The sequence below is a fragment of the Trichosurus vulpecula genome, chromosome 8 (genome assembly GCF_011100635.1).
Source record: "Trichosurus vulpecula isolate mTriVul1 chromosome 8, mTriVul1.pri, whole genome shotgun sequence".
NCBI classification, from domain to species: Eukaryota; Metazoa; Chordata; class Mammalia; order Diprotodontia; family Phalangeridae; genus Trichosurus; species Trichosurus vulpecula.
In genome coordinates, this window is record NC_050580.1 from 158,824,325 (window position 1) to 158,847,008 (window position 22,684).

Consider the following 22,684-nt stretch of genomic DNA (forward strand, 5'->3'; position numbering starts at 1 on the left):
GGAATTTGTACATGTAGTGACCCCTTCACATTGAGTTGGAAAGAGCACTGGATTTGGAGACAGAAGACACAGGTTCAAATCCTGGCTCATCCACTAACTACCTAAGTGACTGGACAAGTCACTTCCTAACTTTGGACTCAAGTGCCCTGATCTACAAAATGAGGAGACTGGATTAGAAAACTTATAAGTTCCCTTGAAGTTTTTAAATCTATGATCCTATGAGTTGGAAAAATTAATAAATGGAGTTGAATCCCATCAAACAACCACTTATTTACTCATTCATTTAAAATAGCCAGCTATTTGATTACATTTAATTAATTTAGATTTCTTTTCAAACCAGTTTGTGTGTAGTCAATTTAGACCTTTGGGGCAAGTGACATGCAGACATGCATTAACAATGACACTGGTGAAGAGACTTTAGTCTTGGCCATCTTTAAATATGGGATTGATACTTAAGCTGTTTGGGACGCTTCAAGTGTTGTTTTACTGAGAAGTTGATGAAATGACTAGATGCCTTCCAACCCTAAAACATCCAGTCCCTTCTAGCCTTAAAAAGGTCTATGATTCTACATGTCAGACTACCTGATGGGATAAAAGCCATCATCATCGTATTACGGATAGGAAATTGCAGGTAACAATACTGATAATAATGATACATCTGTGCAGTGTGGGTTCAATGATGTTATGGGATCAATACCCCAAAATCTCACCAAAGCCAAAACAGAGTTCTGCCCCATATATTTCCAACATAGCAAGCATGACAGGATTAAAACCAGTGTTAGGTTAAGCAAAATCTTTAGACACAGCCTCAACAAAGTTTGGTGCTGACATCAAGATCCCAATGGTACAGATGATAGTGAAGACTGAAAAAGCCATCAGGCATAGGCGATCCACCACGCAGGCTGCAAACTTCCACTCATTGCAAACAGCTTCCTCCTCATCCTGGTCACGGAATCGATTGGCAATGTAGCGGACCTCCTCCAGGATCTTAGCTAGGTCTGGGTCCCCCTCAGAGGTGTGCCCACTGTGCAGGAGATTTTCCTCCTCAGTGGGAGAACAAGTCATCCTCCCACAGATGACCCCAGAGTCACTAGCAGGCATGCAGTGCGTCCCCTCCAGTCCACGGAAGCCAATATAGAGCATGTTTCCATTACTGGTTGGTTGCCCTGACATGGCATTGAGCTCCACGCTGGTCAGGCTACATCGGTGCTGCTTGTGCTGGCAGGCAGGGCGGACCTTGTCCTCTCCTGGTCGTTTCATTCTCAGAAACCAGGCACACCAATTCAGAAGGATAATTCTGGTCTAGGAAAGATATGCAGAGTGCATTAGGATCCAAGCCCTTTATGCATGCTGGGAATGGAGCAAAAACAACCTGAACTTGAAAGACAGACTGATTGAAACAAATCTGTCAATATTTGTTCCCAAGTGAAATTTGCTGGAATATAATAGGGAAAAAATGAGTGTGCTTCCCAAGTCAAACAGACATTTCATTAATTCTAGAGGGAAACAGAATCTAATCTCTCCTATGCCCTATTGATTTTATATACGTGATCGGGGATGACAGGCCATGACTGCTGAGCCAGTTGAGAGAAATGAATGAAAATCAACATATAACAGTAGCCTTGATGCAACAATTTTTCTCTGAGAAAGCCAGTAGTCTAGCAAAGAGCTGGCACAAGCTGTCTTAAAGAAGACATCTGGCTGAGGGAACACGTAGGATGTGATATTTCTGAAATGAAATTGAGGATGTTTAATTTCAGTGCAGTTTTATTAGACAGAGGCAGTGTGGTCTCGTGGGTAGCAAGCTGGCCTCAGAGCCCATGTCCCTACCTCTGACATACTTGGCCATGTGCCCCTGGCCAAATCATTTAACCTCTTAGTGCTCTGGGCAGCTTTCTAACATTATAAGTTGCAGAGAAGATGCTGACCTGCACTGGTAAAGAGAATTTTCTCACCTGGGAGGTTCTTATACAAATGAAATTAGAGGTGTAGCACCTATCTGGATTAACTATAAACTGGTCCCTAAGCCTATGGTAGAATTCTATATGCAATGGAAGAAAGTTGAAGTTACTTAGTTGAAATGATATAATATATGTAAAATGCATTTATTCTGCACATAAGATCATCGATCTAGATAGATGAAAGGGCCATCAGTCATCTAATCCAACCTTTCAATTACAAGTGAAGAAATTAAGGCCCATGGAGGTTAAGTGCCTTGCTCAAAGTTACATGGGAAATAAGTATAGAGGTGAGACTTGAACAGGTCTTCTGACTCCAGAGTATATGGAGCTCTTGGTGAGGGAAATCCTTCCACTAATTCAGAATGACATTTGTTTTTCAACTTAAAGTCTTAGAGAGTTGCCTAGGGCACTGGGAGGTGAAATTTTTTTACCCAGATTTTACTGCCTCTGGAGGCCAGGTCACTTAACCTCTGAGTGCTGTAAGCTAGTCATATTAAACTCAGACAGAAAAAGAGGCCACTAAATTGTATGTGAGGACCCCTGTGGGCCACAAATCAACTTACAAAACCACACAGGTATATATTTCTTTTTTATTAACATATCAGCACATTAAAGTCAAATGGGAACTATATTTTAATCTGGTTCGGAGCCACATTTGTGAATGTTATGGGCTGTGTGTACGACACCTCTCCTAGAAGCAATTCAGATTATCACATAAATTGTAGACAAGGTACCAACCTGCATCAGTAAAGGGAATTTCCTTATCCAGATGTTCCCTACAACATTGAAGGGAGGATGCCAAACAATGAATAATCTAGATAATTTAGCTATAAAAAACTCTTGCCTAAATTATCAAATTTATCGAGATATTTTGGGATATTATTTGAGATATATTGGGATATTTTCAAACAGTTATCAAATAACCGTTTTGGTTGTCCATTTTACTTTGTGGTACAGACAAAGCTTTATTCAGCAATTGAATACCTGTTTCCCATCTGAGCTATAGCTAGGAAGATGTGAATCCTGGATATGCAGCACATTCAGTGCTGGTAATTACTTTTATGATATCTTATCAGATTATTTCAATAAACAACTCTCAACAAGATCAAAGAAAAAAGAGACAAAAGAAAAGAAGAGAAGAGGGAGGAAAAGAGACAGAGAGAAAGGTAAAGGGAGGAAGGGAGGAGAAGGAGGAAAGGAAGGAAATGGGCAAAGAAAAGCTCTAGATTGGGCAAACCTTTAATCTTCAACTTATTAACTTTCATTCTCTTGTTTCATAGCAATCACAGAGAGAGGGCAAGGAAACTCAGATGCTTCCATTCAAATTCAGGCTTCCTAAAGCCACCAAATCAGATTTCAAAAGCTAATCCAAATGTTTCTCTTTCATATTTATAATCCAAATGTCATTGCCCAATGCTACATTTATAGTAAAATTTCCCTTAAGCTCAGCCAGTTTGTTAGGATTTCACAATGTTCGCTGAAGAGTAGATTTTGGTTTTGAAATAGAGTCTTCCAACAGTATCACCAAACCATATGACTTAGTCCTACCTTAGTTTTCTATAACGGTGGTGGTGGAAGGGGGATTTTCATATTTTATGATTCACTTTCCACATAAAGAGAAACAAGAAAGATTCTAACTGAGCAAAAACTTTGCATTTTTGATTCACCAGTTAGTCAAAAAACAGATTTGGAAGATCTGTGAGTGAAGATGGATCAATCTTTTAAAGACAGCAGCTCTATTTCAAAGTGAAGGGGAGAACCCATCTCTGAGAACAGTCATGAATTAAAATACAGAGGCATATTCTCCAAAAGTTGATGGAGTTTTGATTCATGGTTTTATTAGGAGGAGGTAGAGAATTCTTGTTGTGGAAGCTCCGTCAACCAATAACGCTCAGCTATTGTACATCTGTAACATCATCTCCAAGAGTTGCCTGAAGGAATCCTGTTGTTAAGTGATTTGCTCGTGGTCACATGGCCAGTGTGTGTCAAAGTCAGAAGTTACATTCATATCTTTCTGACTCCAAGGCTAGCCTTTTATCTACTCTGACATGCTGCCTCTGGGTTTCTGTGGAGGTTTAAAAAAAATTGCTACATATACCTCTAGGATTTCTCCAGGTAGTAAAGTAGATGGTTCATATCTCATGAATGTATATATTTATTTTCCATTTGTCTCTCCTATTAGAATGTAGGCTCCTTGTGGACAAGAACTATTTTTTACCTTTCTTTACCAGAACTTAGCATAACAAATAAGGCCCAGATAAATGTTTACTAACTGCCTCCCAGAAGGCTCTTTGTCATCATTTTGTTCAATGCCTGGACAAAGATACTCTTGTATGTGTATATAATTCCACCTGGCACCAGAAAAAGTATACCCTGAACACCTGATGGAGTGTGGAGGAGCCTTTCCTCTTCCTTCCTTCCTAGAGTTGATATACTCCCTGAAATGTGGGACAGTGAATCTCAAAAGGATTCAACCAGCTGATTTTATTTTGAATTCCATGAACTAACTCACTGCCTTTCAAAGCTGAAGCATCTCAACAGGCAAGATTATCCTCCTGACACTTATCAAATGCTGCTTATGTTCGCCAGTGTTGGTTTCCTGGGTTATAGTCTAGCTTCTTTCCGTACAAATGTCACATAATATTATAGCATCCCACAATAGCATCTTCAAATAACAGATAACTGCAACTGTTCCCTAGGATGCTATTATGTTTCCAATAAGAAAATAAACAGAACCATGCACCAGATAAAGCAACAGACCTTTGTCTCTGAGTTTAGTGTTTCAGCTGCAGTTCACTATAGTTTCAATATGTACTTATGCCTGGATGTGTACAATAAACATATGTTATAAATTAAGGTTTTTCTGGACAGCCTTATTGGGTTGGTGAAATATGGATGAGTCATTATCCTAGGTCCTAGTGCCCTAATTCCATCATTTTCACATGAATTGTGTGTATATCGACCTGCTGATATAATGGTTTGTGGAAAGAGCACTGGATTTGGGAGCCAGAAGGCCTGAGTTTGAATGTTACTTCTGCTACTTACTATCTGTATGACCTTGGACAAGTCACTTCCACTCTTTTGGCCTCAGTTTCCTCATTCGAAAAGTGAGAAATCTGGACTCTCAGGTCCCTTTCAGCTGTAAAACTTATGATGCTTTTTATTAAGTATTTCATACAGTGTGGGAGGTCCAATGGTGGATACCAATAAAGTATGAGACATGCCCTCAAATAGCTTAAAAATCTTCTTGGGGACCTAAGACTCACAAAAAATAATTAGAGAATTAGGTGTAATAGTAATTAAGGTGAGACTTTTTGCTGTTGACCTTTAATGATTCTGACCTTTGTTTGAATGGGACAGAAAAAGTGGGATGTTTTTGTATTTCTCAGCACTGAGACAATTGGGAGTCATTGATTTGTATCTGATGTGATATTGGGGGTGGGGAACTTTTCCATGCCCAGCCTGGGTGAGGTCTGGGCCCTCGGGGCCCTGAACAGGATATATAAGCGCAGAGGTTAACATTCTCTCTCAGAGCGCTGAGCCACAGCAGCAGTGGTGCGTGACTCTACTCTGGGCCAGCCATTGTAATGAGCTCCCCGGCTGAAGACTCAGATGTTGATAACTATGAATAGTATTTGGTCTGTAATTCAGGGTGCTGGTGTTTTCCCCTGAACTAAGTAAATGATATTTGTACACTGGATTAAAGTAAGATTGTTAACCCCTTAACGTTGCTTTCCTTAGTAAAGCAGATGAAAAGGACCTGGGCTTACAGCATTCTGTGAGCTGGTTGTTGTTGGCTTTACACCCCCACAGCAGCTGCTAGCTGGATTGTTGATACATTAGGCAATGTGCTACAAGAAGGAGTTGAGGTTTCATCAGCATCTTGAACTCCCAGTGTGGAAATTACTTTTGTCGACACAGATCACCACCCGCTATAATTTAGTAAAGTTCCAAGGAGTTCTAAATCTCTTAGGCACACAGGGTTCAGTGACCTGCACAGAGTCCACTAGTAAGTATCAGAGATAGGATGGGAGCCCAGGTCTTCCTGACTCAATGCTCAACTCAATCTATTATGCCATACTGCTTCTAACAAGTACATTGTAAAGTTTTTAAATCTGTGATATAGGCAATAATAATCACATACAATGGAAGTTCAAAGATGTCAGTTGGGAGTATCTATGAAGGAGGGAGGCTTTGTGAAAGATACACGGATAGGATGAGGTAGATGAAACAGGGCAGGAGAACACTTTAGGGGCATGGGAGGTAAAGCAGGGTTCTTTACCTTTTCTGCGTTCTGGACCCCTTTAGCAGTTAGTTGAAGCCTGTGGACCTCTCCTCAAAATAATGTTTTTTAAAGCATAAATTAAAATACATAGAATGTACAAAGAAATTTGTTGTTATTCAGTTGTTTTTCAGTCATATCCGACTCTTTGTGGCCCCATTTGGGTCAAAGATACTGGAGTAGTTTACCATGTCCTTCTCCAATTCATTTTACAGATAAGGAAACAGAGGTAAAGGGGGTTAAGTGACTTGCCCAGAGTCACACAGCTAGTAAGTGACTGAGGCTAGATTTGAGCTCAGGAACATGAGGCTTCTTGACTCCAGGCCCAGTGCCCTATCCACTGTGCCACCTAGCTGCCCCCAGTTTATTGAAATACAGTTATCAAAATTTTTTTAAAGTTCACAGACCCTAGGATAATAACTCCTGATCTGGAGCTAGAATGAACCTCAGAGGCCACCTAATCTAACCTTTTCCACTTACAAATGAGGAAACTGAGGCTCAGAAATGTTAACTGACCTGCCTAAGGTCACACAGAAGAGAAGTATCTGAAATGGAATTTGAATCCAATTCCCCCGATTCTAGAAGCAATGCCCTTCCCACTTTGCTACAATGCCTCTTCGGGTAGGGAAGAACAATATGAATCATGGCAGAGAGGTGGCAATGAACAAGACACATTTCCAGGGAAATGAGGAGACTAGTCTAAATAGAGTAGAAGTTAGGGTAGGGTCAAGTACATGTTTGTATATTGCAATAAAAAGAGAGGGAGGGAGGGGGAAAGAGAGAGAGACAGAGAGAGAAGGATGAATAGATATGGATAGATTGGATGGATGGATGGATGAAATAGATAAATTAATGAATAAATAAAATAATAATAACTTGTCAGGACAACAGGCTCCTTGTACTTGTGTCAGATGTCACGCACCTCATCAGGCTAGCCTCCTTGTTCATTCTCATCTAAGTGCAAAGGCATGTGTGAATGGAGTGTGGAGGGCACTAAGGAGCACAGTTTCGTTGAAGTGGAGTGGCAGCATTAACCTCTGGAGGAGCACAATAGTGGCACAAACTACATTATAGGACTTTGACAGGAAATGAAACCCCAATTGAGAAAATTTGGTTAATAAGGCTTTCGGAATTCAGGACCAGCACTAAAACATAAGATCCTAGGGATGATTAAGGTCCTCACTGTGATGTCTGCCTGCCGTAGCAGTTTCTATAACCTCATTAAAAGCTGCCCACCAAGCTTAGCATAGAATATTTAGTTGCGTAATTAGAATATGAAGCATTTCCATTTACTAGCAAAGAAAAGGGCATTAAAGACCTATTGCTGACACACGTGGACAAGAAAAATGGAAAAGCAAATGTGGACTATAGCCTTAAAAGCACACACATTTAATTAAAGTATGGCTCAAACTACAAACAGTTTTTACAATATTTAGAAAGAGACTGATAAAAAACCAGGCAGGATGGAGCAAAGGAAGGAATCAGTCCTATCAGGCAGCAAACACGTTTATGTGGGATGTGCTTTCACAAGGTAATGACTAGCCTTTTGTTCTCAAAACTGTTTCAGGTGTCACTAGAGGGGTTCTGAGGCCCTAAAATCAGCCCAAGGGATCTGGCGATTGCCTTGAGGTTGCTGGGGGTGGAAAGACTCTACTCAGAATCACAGCTGCTTCAGTCAGCCACCTCTACCGCAGGGCAACCTCAGAGTTTTAGCTCAGCCAGAAAGAGATATAGGAAGACACCTTAAAGAAATAGTAGGGTCTAGCAAGCAGTATAGTGAGTTAGATCGTGTGTAGGCACCAGAGAAGGAACCAGAAGATAGTGAATTATTGAAGGTGGGGGGCGGGGGTTGGATTTTGAGAGTCATTCCAATCAATCAATGAGCATTTATTATTAAACACCTACCATGTGCCAATACTAGGTTAAGTGCTGAAGATATCTATGTGTGTGTGTACATACATATACATGCACATATACATACACATATACATATCTGTGTGTGTGTGCATTTATATATATATACATAGTATATATAATGCATATAGATATAGATATATGGTGGATATCTCTGTCCTGAGGGAACTTACAATTTAAGTAAAGGAAGACAAGATATACATATATATGTATATACATAAAAGCATATACAAAATATATATAGAAGAAAATTTGATTTTGAGAGAAAAGGCACTAGCAGCTAGGGGCAGGGATCACAAAAAACTTCATGTAGAGAGTGGCACTTGAACTAAGCCTCAAAGCAAACTAAAGATTCTAAGAGGCAGGGGTGAGGAAAGAGTGCTTTCCAGGCATGGGGAATCACCAAATCAAAGTCACAGAGATGGGAAACAAAGTGCGATGTATGAAGAATAGTAAGAAGACCAATTTGATTTGATTGTAGTGTACATAAAGTGGGGCAGGGGTGGATTGCAACATGGCTAGGAAGATAGGAAAAGGTAAGGTTATAAGGGGCTTTAAATGTCAGAGAAGTTTAGAGAAGTAATAGGGATCCACTAGAGTTTAATGAGTAGGGAAGTGACCAAATTACCCCAGGTAGACTTGGAATAACTGAATGGTGAGAGGACTTTTAAGGAAAACAAGGCAGTCCACATAGCCTCCCCTTTCCTCCCAACCTACCTCTCTCATTCCATAGGTTTCAAGAAACTAAGAAGCAATTTTATGAAGACTGAACTGAAACAAAAGCCCCTGAGGCAACCTCTCAAAGTGTATTGGAGCTCCCAAGAGTACAACCAAAAAACCCAGATTGCTGAGTTTTTCCCAGACAGGGAGCATTGCCCAGAGCATTCATGAGGAAGGTATACTATATAAGGTATTACTAAAATGTAATGAGATAGATGTTTTTTCTTAATAGTAGAACTTAGACATCCAAATTAAAGTTGTCTCCTTGTTCAAAATGTTCAAAGTTCATCTTGTATACAATGTCCAAAGTAGTCACTTTGGGAGGCCAAATACTTATTCTATCAAGTTTGTTCTTGTTTGACAGAGTTTTGTAATTCTTATTATGGAATCACCTTCAAAGCATGTGCCATATTTGAGGGAATGCTTTTCACAGGTGGCAAATCTCCAAGCCATTAGAATAGATTTGATTTTTGGAAACACCGAAAGTTATTAAGTGCCAGGTGAGTAATCAAATTGACAATACCATTTCACTCTTTGGTTAAAGTAAAAGTAAAAATAAAACCAAACAATGAGGTATGACTATGGAGTCATGAGGTTGTCTTACTTGTGTGGTTGTAATCCTATGCTGGCCCCAAAGAACAGTCCAAAACAAAACTCCCCCAAAACATGGTTTTATGTTTTGGGCAATGATAACATTGTTGGAATAGTATAATATAATAATAGTATAATATTTGGATCTAGAAGGACCTTAAAGTTCATTTAACTCAACCTGTTTGTTTTGCAAATGAGGAATCCAAGATCCAGAGAGGTTCAGCAAGTCGCCCAAGGTCACAGAACAAGGGAGTGGCAGAGCTGGGACTCTTAACTATGACCTCCTGATTCAAAGTTTTAAGCTCCCTTTGACGTCCTCATTCACTAGGGGGGAGGGGTCTCCTAACAAAGCTTAGATGGCCTCTTGTCCAGTATGTTGTACAAAAGATGCTATGACGGCTATGGATGATCCTTCCAAATCTGAAATTCTCTAATTCTGAGTAAGAACCTATGTGATATTTATTCTACTTTATCTGGGCATGGATACTGAAAATACACTGGGAGTGGCGGAACAAAGAAGAATAAGGACATGCAAATGGGTGAGCAGAACCTCTGGCCAACCCACTGTTAGGCACAAGATACTGCTAGATCCCTTCTATTCCTTCAAGCTGTCTTCCTAGGTCTCTCTCTGGCTAAGCTAAAACTCTGAGATAGTCCTGAGGTAGAGGTGGATGTCTGTGAAGCAGCCGTGATTCTGAGTAAAGTCCTTCCACCCCTAGCAACCTCAAGGCAGCTGCATGATCCTTTGGGCTGATTTTAGGGCCCCAAAACCTTTCCGGTGACACTTGAAAAACAATTTGAGAACAAAAGACTAGTCCTTGCCTTATCCCCAAGGAGAAAAAAAATAGAAAGGTCTCCTATACACTAAAATATTTAGAGCAGAACTTTTTGTAGTAACAAAGAACTAGAAACCAAGTAGATGTCCATCAGTTGGAAAATTGCTAAATATATCACGGTACATGAAAGTAACAGAAGATCACTGCATTGTGAACAATGACAAACATGGCTATTAGAGAAGCAAACTCTCATCACCTCTTGCAGGGAGTATTACAATAGCCTCTTAAATGTTCTCTGTGCCTCACACCTCACGCCTCTCTGATCACCCTTCACACAGCTGCCAAAGAGATGTTTCTAAAATGACCCTGTCATTTTCCTACCTAATACAAATTCCAGTGCCTCCCTATTGTAACTCAGATCAAATATAAGGGCTTCTCTTGAATGTCCTTCAAAACCTCACCTTACGCTATCTTTCCAGCCTTATTTTATAGATTTTCCCTTTTGTGAGCAGTCTATGGTCTAGCCAAGACCTGCTTGGTTTGTTGCCGTTCCTCACACAAGACATTCCATTTCTGCCCCTTTAAACTGACTGTCTTCAAAGCCTAGAATGAATTCCCATCCCTATAATATCCTTCTTTCCTTCAAAACTCTATTCAAGTGACATCTACCTCAGGAGGTCTTACTCTGGGGTCTGTGAACTTTATTTTTCTAATACTTTGATAACTGCATTTCAGTATAAGTGGTTTCCTTTGTGATCCTACATGTTTTATGTTATGCATTTGAAAACATTATTCTGAGGAGTGCACAGGAGTGCCACAGGGGTCCATGAGCCAGAAAAGGTTAAGAATCTCTGCTCTACATGGAGCCTTTCCTAATCCCCCGCAGCTGCTAACGCCTCCCTGAAATTCACCTTGTGTTTATTTTGTCTCTATCTTGTGAATACTTATGTGTCCAGGTTTCTCCCTTAAGAGAACGTAAGCTCCTTTAGGGCACAGTTTTTGTAACCCTGACGCCTAGCATACAGTAAGTACTCAATAAATGCTTGCTCATTGATCAATTGATTGGAAACATATATACAGGCACAAAATGAAGTGAGGAGAGTCAGGAAAATCAATGTACACAGCAACGCAAAAGGAAAGAATAATAAACAACAATAAAAACTGAACACTAATTATAATGACAAAGACTGGACACAAGACTGTCCTTCCTCCCCTTGTTTAGAGCAGTGGGGGACTATGGGTGCAGAATACAGCATATGCCAGCAGATTGAACAGCTGTGTTATTCAGTTTTGTTGAAATGCCTTCCCCTCTTCTTTCTTTTTTTCTCTTTCTTATAAGGGATGGCAGTGGGGAGGAATATATTGGGAATGAAGGGGAGGCAAAAACAAATTATGTCAACAAAAATGTTTGAGGCTGGTCAACACCAGATTTCAGCGTTCAGTGAAGCAACCAATTTAGACAAACAGGTAGGAATTATGAGCTTAGTCTAATAGCAAAATAGTCCAAAACATGGAGGATGGTCTGTGGAGAGGAAGGACAGGAAAATAATTGAGCGTTGAGGGTGGAAGAATGAAGAATGCAGAGTTTCAACCTAAAGTAATATCCTTTGAAGAAGAGGCAGAGAAGTCACATTCCCTCTTTGCTCAGTTGTATATTGATTGTATCACTAGGCCGAGGCATATAGCTTTCTCCCCCAAAAAATATTAATCTGAAGAGCAACATTCCTTCAAATGTAGACTTTCTGGCCTATTTCTGACTTTAAAAAAATCCTTCATAATCAGAGCCTATAGAACTAAATCAAATACAGTAATATAAGTAGGTCCTTTCAGATAGACAGAATGTAAATGGGGTTTTGGAAGTGCTCATACACTACCAATATTTTTTAAGGAGAGATCTGTCCCTGAATCCAGGTTTTAGGAGTCCTGACTTACCCACTTCGGCATTTTTCCTCCGTCAGGATCATGGTGGTGATATTGCAAAACGATGACCGTCACCACAACAGAAAAACCAACAATGATCATCGTGCTGGCAAAATACTGAGCTGCAGAGAGAACAGAGCCACTTAGCCATAGAAAGTCATCATCATAATTCTTCAGTGAGTATCTGCACCAACAATAAAGAGAACAGGCTGAGCTGCACTGTTTTCATTTGCTGCAAGTAATCCCAATTAGTTGGAAGAAGAGTTCTGAGGAGCAATGACCTTCCTAAGCTCCATGCCCCTGGTAGATGACACAGCCCCTGGCATCTATACAGAGGCTGGCCCTGCTTGTAGAGCCTAGAGAGTCAGGGACCTGCAGGGAAAACAGACCTAATGAATGAAAAGAACATTGGACTTGGCATCAGAAGACCTGGTGTCAAATGCCACTCTACTAGTCATTAACTGAATGACTTTTGGCAAGTGGCTTAACCTCTCTGAAACGGAATTTCCTCGTCTATTAAAATGGGAATGATAATTTTTGAGCTAATAATGATTCGTATCACACTTTATAAATACTCCCTCTTTTGATCCTCACAACAAACCTACGATTATCATCCTTATTTACAGATGACAAGACTAAGGTTAAATGATTTGCTCAGGATCATGCAGGTGGTGTCTAAGAGCCAGGACTTTCTGACTCCATGTCCAGCACTCTGTCCACCACTCCACCTGCTCACTTTCAGTATTCTCATCTGTAAAATGGTAAAATTGCACCACACAAGGTTGCTAAGAGGAAGAACTCAGATAACCTACGTTAAAGCATTTTACAAACCTCCGAGAACTATATAAAAGCTAGCTATCATCATCATCGTTATCAGCTGCCTCACAGCGTTGATGGGATCGATTGAAATGTGAGCTTACATAAACATAAGTTTTCATGATTATTACTATTATCACTGTTATTGCATAATTTGGGAATCTCCTTCAGCAGAAGTGGACATGAAGAGGACTTGGTAGATATCAGCCTGACAACGACTACAGAACGGAAATATTTGAAGTACAGAAGTGAGAGGAGTAGGAAGTGAAAGAGGTAGAAAGAATATAAAACAACAAAACCTATTTGGCAGCATTGTAGTGTAGAGCAGTAGAAAGGGAACAGAAAGGGGAGTCCGAGAACCCAGATTCATATTCCAGTTCTGCCACTTTCTACATAGAGGAGCCACTTCTGATCTCCTCAGTTCCCTCATTTATAAAAAGAGGTCTAGACCAAATAACCTCTAAAGTTTCTTTCAGCTCTAAATCTAAGATCCGACTTACCCAAGTTTGAGTCTACAACCAAATCGCCTACTCCTTTCTATAGTTGTTTGGCAGCGAGGCAGCATAGTGGATAGAGTGCTGGGCCTGAAGTGAGCAAGGCTCATCTTCCTAAGTTCAAATCTGACCTCAGATACTTACTAGCTGTGTGACCCTGGGCAAGTCACTTAACCCTGTTTGCCTCAGTTTCCTCATCTGTAAAATGAGCAGGAGAAGGAAATGGCAAACCGCTCCAAGATCTCTGCCAAGAAAACCCCAAATAGGGTCACAAAGAGTAGGACATGACTGAAAAATGACTGAACCACAATCTGAAGTTAAAGTCTATTAAGAAATCAGGTTTAAAAAAAACCTGCAGGACTAACCCTACAAAAGTAGCCAATTTCACTTTATAGTTTTATTAGCTCTTTTTCCCTATGTCCATAAAGTATACAGGAATACACAAAAGATCTGTGCCTTCATCAGCTTTGGTAACTCTCACCATTATGATTTAGTAGAGACGTCCAAGTGAGCTTCCTGAGACACATAGAAATGAAGTGGCTTGCCCAAAGTCACAAAGCTAACAAGTGTCAGAGAACAGGAAACTCGGTGTTTCTCTTGAGTCCAAACTCAGGACATCCAGCCACTATAAGGCACTACCTCCCCTGTCCATAAAGCAGAATCTTCCCAAGCCCTCCTATTAGCTGGGATATACTGGACAATGGAGAATTTTATCTCTGTATCTCCCTAACCAACCTCTTGCATATTTTGCCTTACCTATTAATGGCACTGAATCGGACGTTGCAGGCATGATTTCTGCCACGAGCAGCATGAACACAGTGAGAGACAGTAAAACCGTTATTCCTAGAGCAAAACAAACAGTGCAGTATTAGGGAAGGATAGGGAGGAAGTTTTGCCAAGAACTGAAGACATTATCCCTCATTTAGAATAACTGTTCCCAAGACATGTGTTATCGATGTGACCCTGGACAAGTCACCTCCCCTCTCTGAGTTTCAGATTCCTCATCTATAAAAAATGAGAATGATAAAATCTGTATTCCCTACCTCTTGAGGTTATTGTGAAGGTACTGCTTTTGAAACTTCAAAGTGCTATAGGAAAAAATTCAAGCTATTTATTTTCCTTCTTTATTTACTTCACTGGGAATCTCTCCAATTTTCTTCCTTGTTATATGGCCATAAAGACCCTCCACTATTTGAAAACGACCTGGCAAGTGACTTATCACTGGACTCAATTCTCCAAAGGGACTAAATCACTCCCTGGAAGCAAGTTATATCCTCTGGGGACACAGTTACTCTTTCAGGCCAGGAAAGGATAATTTAAAAGCATGGTTGCTGCTATACTGGAATGTTAGAATTTATATTTGTAGTTCCAAGACACCCTAAGTCTATAAAAATCCTTCTAAGAAAAAAACATCAGTATGAAGAAAATTTTATTATGATTAAGACATTTTGATGCCCCAGCTAATGGTCCATAGTAAGAGTGTTCCATTGATCTATTTAAACTTAGCTCTATAAAACTATTTTCTGCTATCTCGAGATTTTAACAAACTTGCTTTGCTTTAGAGATTCTTTACATATATGCATATACATATGTAATATCATCTGTGTCGTGAACACCTTTGGTAGTCTGGTGGAGCCAATGGACTCCTTAGGACAATGCTTTTAAATGCATAAAATAAAATAAATAGGATTATAAGGGAAATCTATTCTATTGGAATACAGTTACCAAAATGCTTTTTCTTTAACAAGTTCATAGACCTCTGTCACTCAATAAACATTTAAGCACCTACTATGTGCCAGGCACTATCCTAAGCACTGAGGATACAAAAAAGTCTCTTCCTGGCAGTGCACAGTTCAGTTGGGGAGAGAACATGCAAACAACATTGTATAAACAAGCTCTACAAAGGCTGTATTGGAAATAATCAACAGAGGAAAGGCACTAGAATTAAAAGGGATCAGGGAAGGCTTCCCGGAGAAGGTGGGATTTTAATTGAGACCTGAAGGAAGCCAGGAGGCAGAGATGAGGAGAGAGAGCATTCCAGGCATGGTAGATGGCCAAAGAAAATACGTGGAGTCAGGAGATGGAGTGTCCCTAGTTCCATAAGAATGACCCACCCGCATTCAAGTCCTTTGCTCTGCTCTCCAGGCAACCTTGGATATGTCAATGATACTCTCTGGGCTTCAGTTTCTTCACTTGTAAAATAAGGAGTTGGATTAATTTATGCATTTTCTTCTAGCTCTTGAGTCTCTGATTCTATCTAATTGTTATTTTCAAGAACTTATCATTTGCAGGTGTGCAAGGAAAAAAGAGGAGAGCCTGTCACAATTCTTTCAGTTCGGATTGGATGGCCAGGAAAGCACAATTCCTTTTACCCATCTCCTCAAATATCTCCCTCAAGCTTATTAGAAAAACTCACCTGAGGTTGAAACCATCCTCCAAAAATAACAATAATCCTTCAATACTTTAAGGACTTGTGATTTTTGTCAGCGTGGTTCCTCATTCCATCCATACAGATTGCAACCCTGTATACTTTAGCAGACAGCGAATTGCTGTAGCCAAGAAATTCATCTCCCTGTGGTTCACGTGGAGATGAACCTGCCTGGATTTACCAAGGCCGGTGCTGTTATGATAAGCATACAGTCTGTCCCTGGGCCACACTCAAAGTCTTTCTAGAACTTCCACTTCTCTGGCATTGCCCCCAAGAATTCAGGGTTACTTTTGCACCACTGAGGGGCCTTGGAGAAGGATCAGAACATTTGATTTTGGTCTGAAACTGTGACTTTTTATTGGACAAAACTCCAAGTGAAGATCAGCACCTTCTCTGTGACCTACAGTCTTAGAGAGTTGAGTGGGAGCCCTGAAGAGTTAAGCGACCTTGCCCAGGGTGACAAAGTCAGTATCATTTTTTTTTTTGTTGCTTAGTCATTTCACTTACATCCTTAGAAGCAGTATTCAAACTTGAGTTTATGACCCTGAGACAAGTTCTCTCTATATGTAATAGAATAAAATAGAATCAAAAAGCACATTTGAAAACCAACCAATCAACCATCCCAGAAGCATGTCCAAGATAAAATGCAGGTCTGTCTGTGTAGGATACCTCCTTAAGAATAAATGGTAATTTGCTATGAAAATGCTTTCTCCTCTTTATCTTAGAGCAATCAAAGCACTTCTAACTTCTTAATTCTTTAACTGTTTCCTTTCTGATTACCACACAGTGAAGAAAAGGACATTTGATTGGCTACTAACAATTAATTCATTTATTTAATCAAGTATTTATTATTATGGGCCAGGGATTGCGCTGAGGGTAAGACTAAATCACAAACAAACAAAAAAAGCCGTCCCTACCCTCAAGAAGCTATGGTTCTATTAGGGGATAGGGAGTGGAAGGGGGGTCAAACAGGATAACTATGTATACTGATCCATGTACACTGATCAATAAATGCAAAACACATACAAAATAAATTTAAATAATTGGGAAGAACATACTAGCAACTGGGAGGATGTAGGAAATGATCTTTGAAAGAAACTAGGAGTTCTAAAAGGTGGAAATGAGGATCAAGTAAATTTCAGGCATGGCGGACAGCCTGCGCAAAGGCAGGAAGACAGAAAATGGAAGATGATAGATGAGAAATGTTGTTGGGAGGCCAGTATCATCCAGCATGAGGAACGCTGGAACAGGACACAAAGGCAAAAGCACCATTACTTCTCTAGTTCCTCTCACAATGTAGCCCTCCTAGGTTTTTATTTCCATTCTGGTGTGACCCTGGAGAAGGGCTCTAGAAGAGGATCATATCTTTAACCATTCAGTGGTGCCTGAAGGGTAGTTCATGGTTCTCTGGCAGATATAGCATCTAATCAATGTCCTAAATCAGAACCCCTCATTATGGTAGTGAAGCATACCGAGTAAGGGCCCCTCAGACCACAAGGCTACCTACTGTGGGAGGTATGTAATAACCAATTAGCACAATAGTATTTGGGGTTATTTTTATGTTTCAAATAGTGAACTCTCTCTTAATTTGGACAAAGTAGTACGCTGCCTCTTTTCTGACCAGCAGGAGTCCTACATCCATGATAAAGCTATTATCCCCTCCTTGATAATGTTTCCCTGGGTTGAGAATTCCCCCTTCCAATCTATTCGTGGTATTTACCAAGTGAGATTTTCTCTCCGGAGTCTGCAGGAAGCAAAAACACTAATAGGGCGAGTGCAGATATCAGCACGCACGGGATGAGAAGATTAAGGCCGTAATAGAGCGTCCTGCGTCTCATGGTCACGGTGAATGTTACATCTGGGTATGGTTCTTTACAGCAATCATAAAATCTCTCACTCCTCTTTCCAGGAATTTCTAGGTGGAAAAGAAGGAAAAATAATAAATTGTTAAAATCCTTTTGTGTTATCTCTAACATCTGATCTTATTTTTTTAAGGTCTCATTCTTGAGAAAAAGCATTTATTTCTAATCCTATTTTTTTCTCTTTTAGGTACACTTAGAAAATCTAGAAATAAAAACAAGAACAGATTGGTAGAGTCCAAAAAATTCATTTTGTCAGTGTTCCCACTGCCTCAATCCAAACCTCATTAAATACACTTTGCTCTTTGTACTCCATCTTAAATTTTAGTTCCCTTAAATTCATATATGCACACCATCACCCACGTTTATAAGCTGTTGCTCCCATTCCCATTAATAATCCCCTGCATCTTTTCTAAATTGGAGAGTTGCTTTTTGAGGAGAAAAAATTGCAAATGAATGGAGAGGACTAACTCCATCAGATATTTGAATGAGAGCCAGGTACCTATTAATGTTACAATTTCTAATACTTTTGGGGGAAGGCAAAAATCAAAGAACTAAAAATAGCACAGACATTTAAAAGCTCAAAAGAAAAATGCTTGTCCTCCTTTCAGTTCCAGCTTAATTTGATCTAATGACCTGGGTTCAAATCTTGGCCTTGTCATTTACTACCTTTCTGACTAACTTGTTTTGGCCTCAGTTTCCTCATCTGTAACATGAGAGTGTTGAACTAAATACCATTTAGTCTCTTCCAAATCTAAAGTGATGGCCCTGTGATTCTCTATTCTAGTTCTGCTTCCCATCCTCAAGAGGGGGTAGAAAGTGGAAAATGAATGACATATACATGCTTTTCTACTTCAGTGGATTTAAGATGTAAGTAGTAATTTACAGGGCTTATTGGGCTTTGGGAGAACTAGAAAATCATATCTAAAACTGAATTTCCTCCCTCAATTCACTTCTAGTTTCAACTTTCCATTTTCTGTTAACACATCACCACCATTCTAAGATTTCCTAGGCTTACAACCCTTTAATTTAAACTTGCTTCTCTTTATTCTGCCTCCTCCCCTCCCCCAACCCTATCCTTATCTGATAAATCACCAAATTCTTTCTTCCTTCCTTCTTTCTTCCTTTCTTTGTTTTTTCTTTCTTTCTTTCTTCCTTCCTTTCTTTCTTTCCTTCCTTCCTTCCCTCTTTCTTTCCTTCCAGAATCTAGCCCTTCCTCCTTATTTCTAAATTCATCACCCTACTTTAAGTCCTTACCCCATCACACCGGGCAAGCAGTATGGTAGAGTGGGAAGAATGCTGGATTTATTTCAAGATGAACTGAGTTTGAATCCCAACTATGCTACTATGTGACCTTGGGCAAGTAATTTCCTCTCTTTGGGACTTAGTTTCTCCTTTGTAAAATCAGGGAAATGGATTGTTACAAGATAACTTCTGAGGTCCCTCCCAGCTCTAACTCAGTGAAGGCTGCAATAGCCCCCTAGCTACTCACCAAGCTCTAACTCCCTCCCCTCCTCTGATCCATATACTTCTGACACAACAATCATTTAATACAATACTTTTGTCCTTTTACCCTTCTTCATAGGTGCCTATAATAGCTCTTGCTTGTCCATAAGATCTAATCCCAATTCCTCCACCTACCATTTGGGACCTCAGAAATTAATGCTACCTTATGGGAGGATGGCATGGCATTGTGTACAGAACTGGACTTGGTTTCAGGAAGACCTGGGGTCAAATCCTATCTCATTTACTAGCTGTGCAACCCTAGGCAAGTCTCTTAACCTCCCCAATACTCAGTGTCTTCATCTATAAAATGAACAGATTGGGTTTAAAGATCTGTAAGGTCCTTTCTAGCTCTAAATCTATGATCCTATGAGCTATTCAACCTGATATTAAACTATCAAACAACCAACATTAATTAAGAGCCCACTATGTGCCAGGCATTTACTCTCAGTTTGTTCATTACTATCTTTTTGGCTTTGTTCCTTCTGTTCCCCATAGTGAAATAGCTTTCCTCTTCCTCTCATGTAGTCAAATTCTAAACTTCCAGCTCCAGATTTGCCTCCAACCTTCCATAATTAAACCTATTTCATGATAATCCTTCCTTGACCACATAATCACATAATTCATATAAAGACTTGAAAATGTTTTCTAGTTTTTTCATGTCTATATCTTTGACTAGATGGTAAGAATCCAGTTCATTCAATTTATTAAGCAACTACTTTGTGCCAGGCACTGTTATAAGGGCTAGAAACCCAAAGACCAAAGCTAAAGAGTCCATGCCCTCAAGGAACTCACATCTTGGTGGATCAGAGGGGGAGTTTTGTTGTTCAGTCATGTCAAACTCTTCATGGACCCTGTAGACCATGCTGTCCATGGGATTTTCTTGGCAAAGATTATTAGAATGGTTTGTCATTTCCTTCTCCACTGGATTAATGCAAACAGAGGTTAAGTGACTTGCCCAGGGTCACACAGCTAGTAAGTATCTGAAGTGGATTTTGAACTCAGGGCTTCCTAACTCCAGGCCCAGCATTCAATCCACTGAGCTACCTAGTTGCCCTGGAGGTGAGGCAGTGAGTACAGCATATATACAGAACAATTAAATACAAAAAATACATGAAGGAAATATAATGTAAATTGTGGGGAGGAAGCACTGAGAACCAAGGGGCTCATGGATGATGAGGTGGCCTTTGACCCGAACCTTGACCAGATCTAGGAATTTCAAGAGGAGGAGAACATAAAGAGGGAAAGCATCCCATGCATGGAGATTGACACAAAGATGAGACTCAGAATGCTGCACACAGGAATGGCAAGAAGTCCGGTTTGGCTGGAATATAGATTGTAAGAGGAGAAGAAATGAGAAATAAATCTAAAAAGATGAGTTGGAACCCAATTATAAGGAGACTTAAATGCCAGAGAATTTAATCTTAAGAAGTAAGAAGGAGCCATAGAAGCTTCTTGTGCTGGGAAACAACGTGACCAACATCATGCTTTAGGGATATTAATCTGGCAGCAGTCTGGAAAATTAACTAGAAAGGGGACAGCATGCATGAGGATAAGGCCTGAGTCTTCTACTTCTTTTGAATCCATCACATAACCTTAAAAAGTACTGACAACATGCCAGGCTCTTAATAAGTTGAAGCGTTGCTTGCACAGATTTTTCAGACCAGTATGGATGAGAACATGCTATTATTCTGTATTTGTACTATGAATTAATTGCATTCCCTATGCTAATGAATGCAATTGGCTTACCAACTAAATCCCATTCTCCATTTGAGATGTAGCCAGAAATATCTGCTTCTTGCATCTGTAAATCCAGCGACCATCCTCCATAAGACCACGACCCAAACTTCAGTTTGCACTGTTGTATGTCAAAAGGAAACCAGCGCACATCAATGTAGCATGAGCTCTTGAATATGCCTAGATTGATTGAAGGGTAATCAAAGGGAAAATAAGAAGTCAATGCAGCATTTACATCATCCCAACTCAGGTCTAGTAATTTGTCCTTACGACACAATGGGTTTCATGGTGCGTAGCTTCAGAGCCATGCACAAGATCCATCACTTGTACCTTAAGAAATTAAATGTTTGCTAACTTGCTGGATGGATTAGAGGGCACCATGTTAAAATATTTATGAGGTTTCCTCCGTTAGCAAAGCTCTTCATTCCATGATTCATAAGCTGAACCTTGCTTATTTTCTTCCTGATGTTAATAGTCTCTTCACAGAGCAGATTATCTGGGACTCGGGATATGTGGATGTCCAAATCATTGATTCTCAGCACTAAAAGGGCCTTGATAAGTTATCTAGTCCATTCACCTGCCTCCAGACAGGACTACATAGAAAACTTTCTGGTTTGAAAACGATAATTTTCTTTAAAAAATCTCTAAGACAAAAAAACACTTCACTGTATTTCTATGTTTTTAGATTCAGTTGGGGATGACAATTCTATTCTAATCAAATGCTCCCAGAATATATTCTGCAGATAGTAAGATAAAAGAATAGGCATTTATCTGAACAATGACCACCTGACCAAAATAGGTCTATTCAACCACTCTCATTTGCAGCATTAGACTTCAAAATTTAAGAAGTAAAGAAACTGGAAAAAATCCAGGGGACCCAAAAAAATAATGATTAGAGGGTTGAAACACAGGCTGTCCCAAAAGTCTTAGTGCAGCTTTAAGCTTTAATCACTTAAGCTTTAATGGTTTAAAACTGCACTCAGACTTTTGGGACATGCTAAAAATGACTTTGGAAGAAAAAGTTGAGAAATCAATCTTCTAGCTAGAAATATATGCAAGGTCACTGCAACTAGCACAGATCCCACAAGCACTAAACAAGATGTAATGGCCTTAAATTGTAAAAGGAGGGATTTTGACTAGGTTTAAGAATTTCTTCCTGACAGGGCCTGTTAAATACAGAATTGGTTACCAAGTGACATCCCCTAGGGCTCTCAGGAGGAGAAATGACACCTGTCTGGAGTGGTTTAAAAGTAGCCCTGCCTGGAGCCAGAGAAATGGACAAAATGATGGTTGAGGGCATAAACAATTAACAATTTAGGTTGGAATGGGACAATCAGTTTATGCTACTCCTACTCCTTCCTCCGAAAAAAGGAATTAGGACTAGTATGTCAAATTCCCATGAGAAACCAAAAGCAATTATATCCAAAAATAGCTCCATCCACCTGAATAATCAATGTTCTTCTTTGCTGGTGATGACTGAATAATGCTTCCAAAGACTCAACCCTTACACTGTGAGTTGCTACAAATAAGCATAAAGAAGAAACACATGCACAGAATAGAAAAGTCATCATGGGAGAGATTATAGGAGAGCCAATGCTGAGAAGCCAAACCTGCTGAACAAACTACAGCAAAAACAAACAAAAAAACCTTGAAGTTTTCAAAGCAGAAACCAGCAAAATATCT

The 22,684-nt window shown here is 39.8% G+C and overlaps 1 protein-coding gene across 1 annotated transcript; it reads right to left on the reverse strand.

The window, feature by feature from the left end:
- Positions 1 to 225: 225 nt before the first annotated feature.
- On the reverse strand, positions 226 to 21,181 carry LOC118828734 (neuronal acetylcholine receptor subunit alpha-7). The gene is made up of 5 exons (XM_036735576.1): positions 21,014 to 21,181; positions 17,623 to 17,817; positions 14,231 to 14,317; positions 12,177 to 12,286; positions 226 to 1,302 (listed from the first exon to the last, which is right to left on the reverse strand). The coding sequence occupies exons 1-5, from the start codon at positions 21,066 to 21,068 to the stop codon at positions 784 to 786; spliced, it is 966 nt and encodes a 321-aa protein (XP_036591471.1). The 5' UTR covers positions 21,069 to 21,181; the 3' UTR covers positions 226 to 783.
- Positions 21,182 to 22,684: the final 1,503 nt, after the last annotated feature.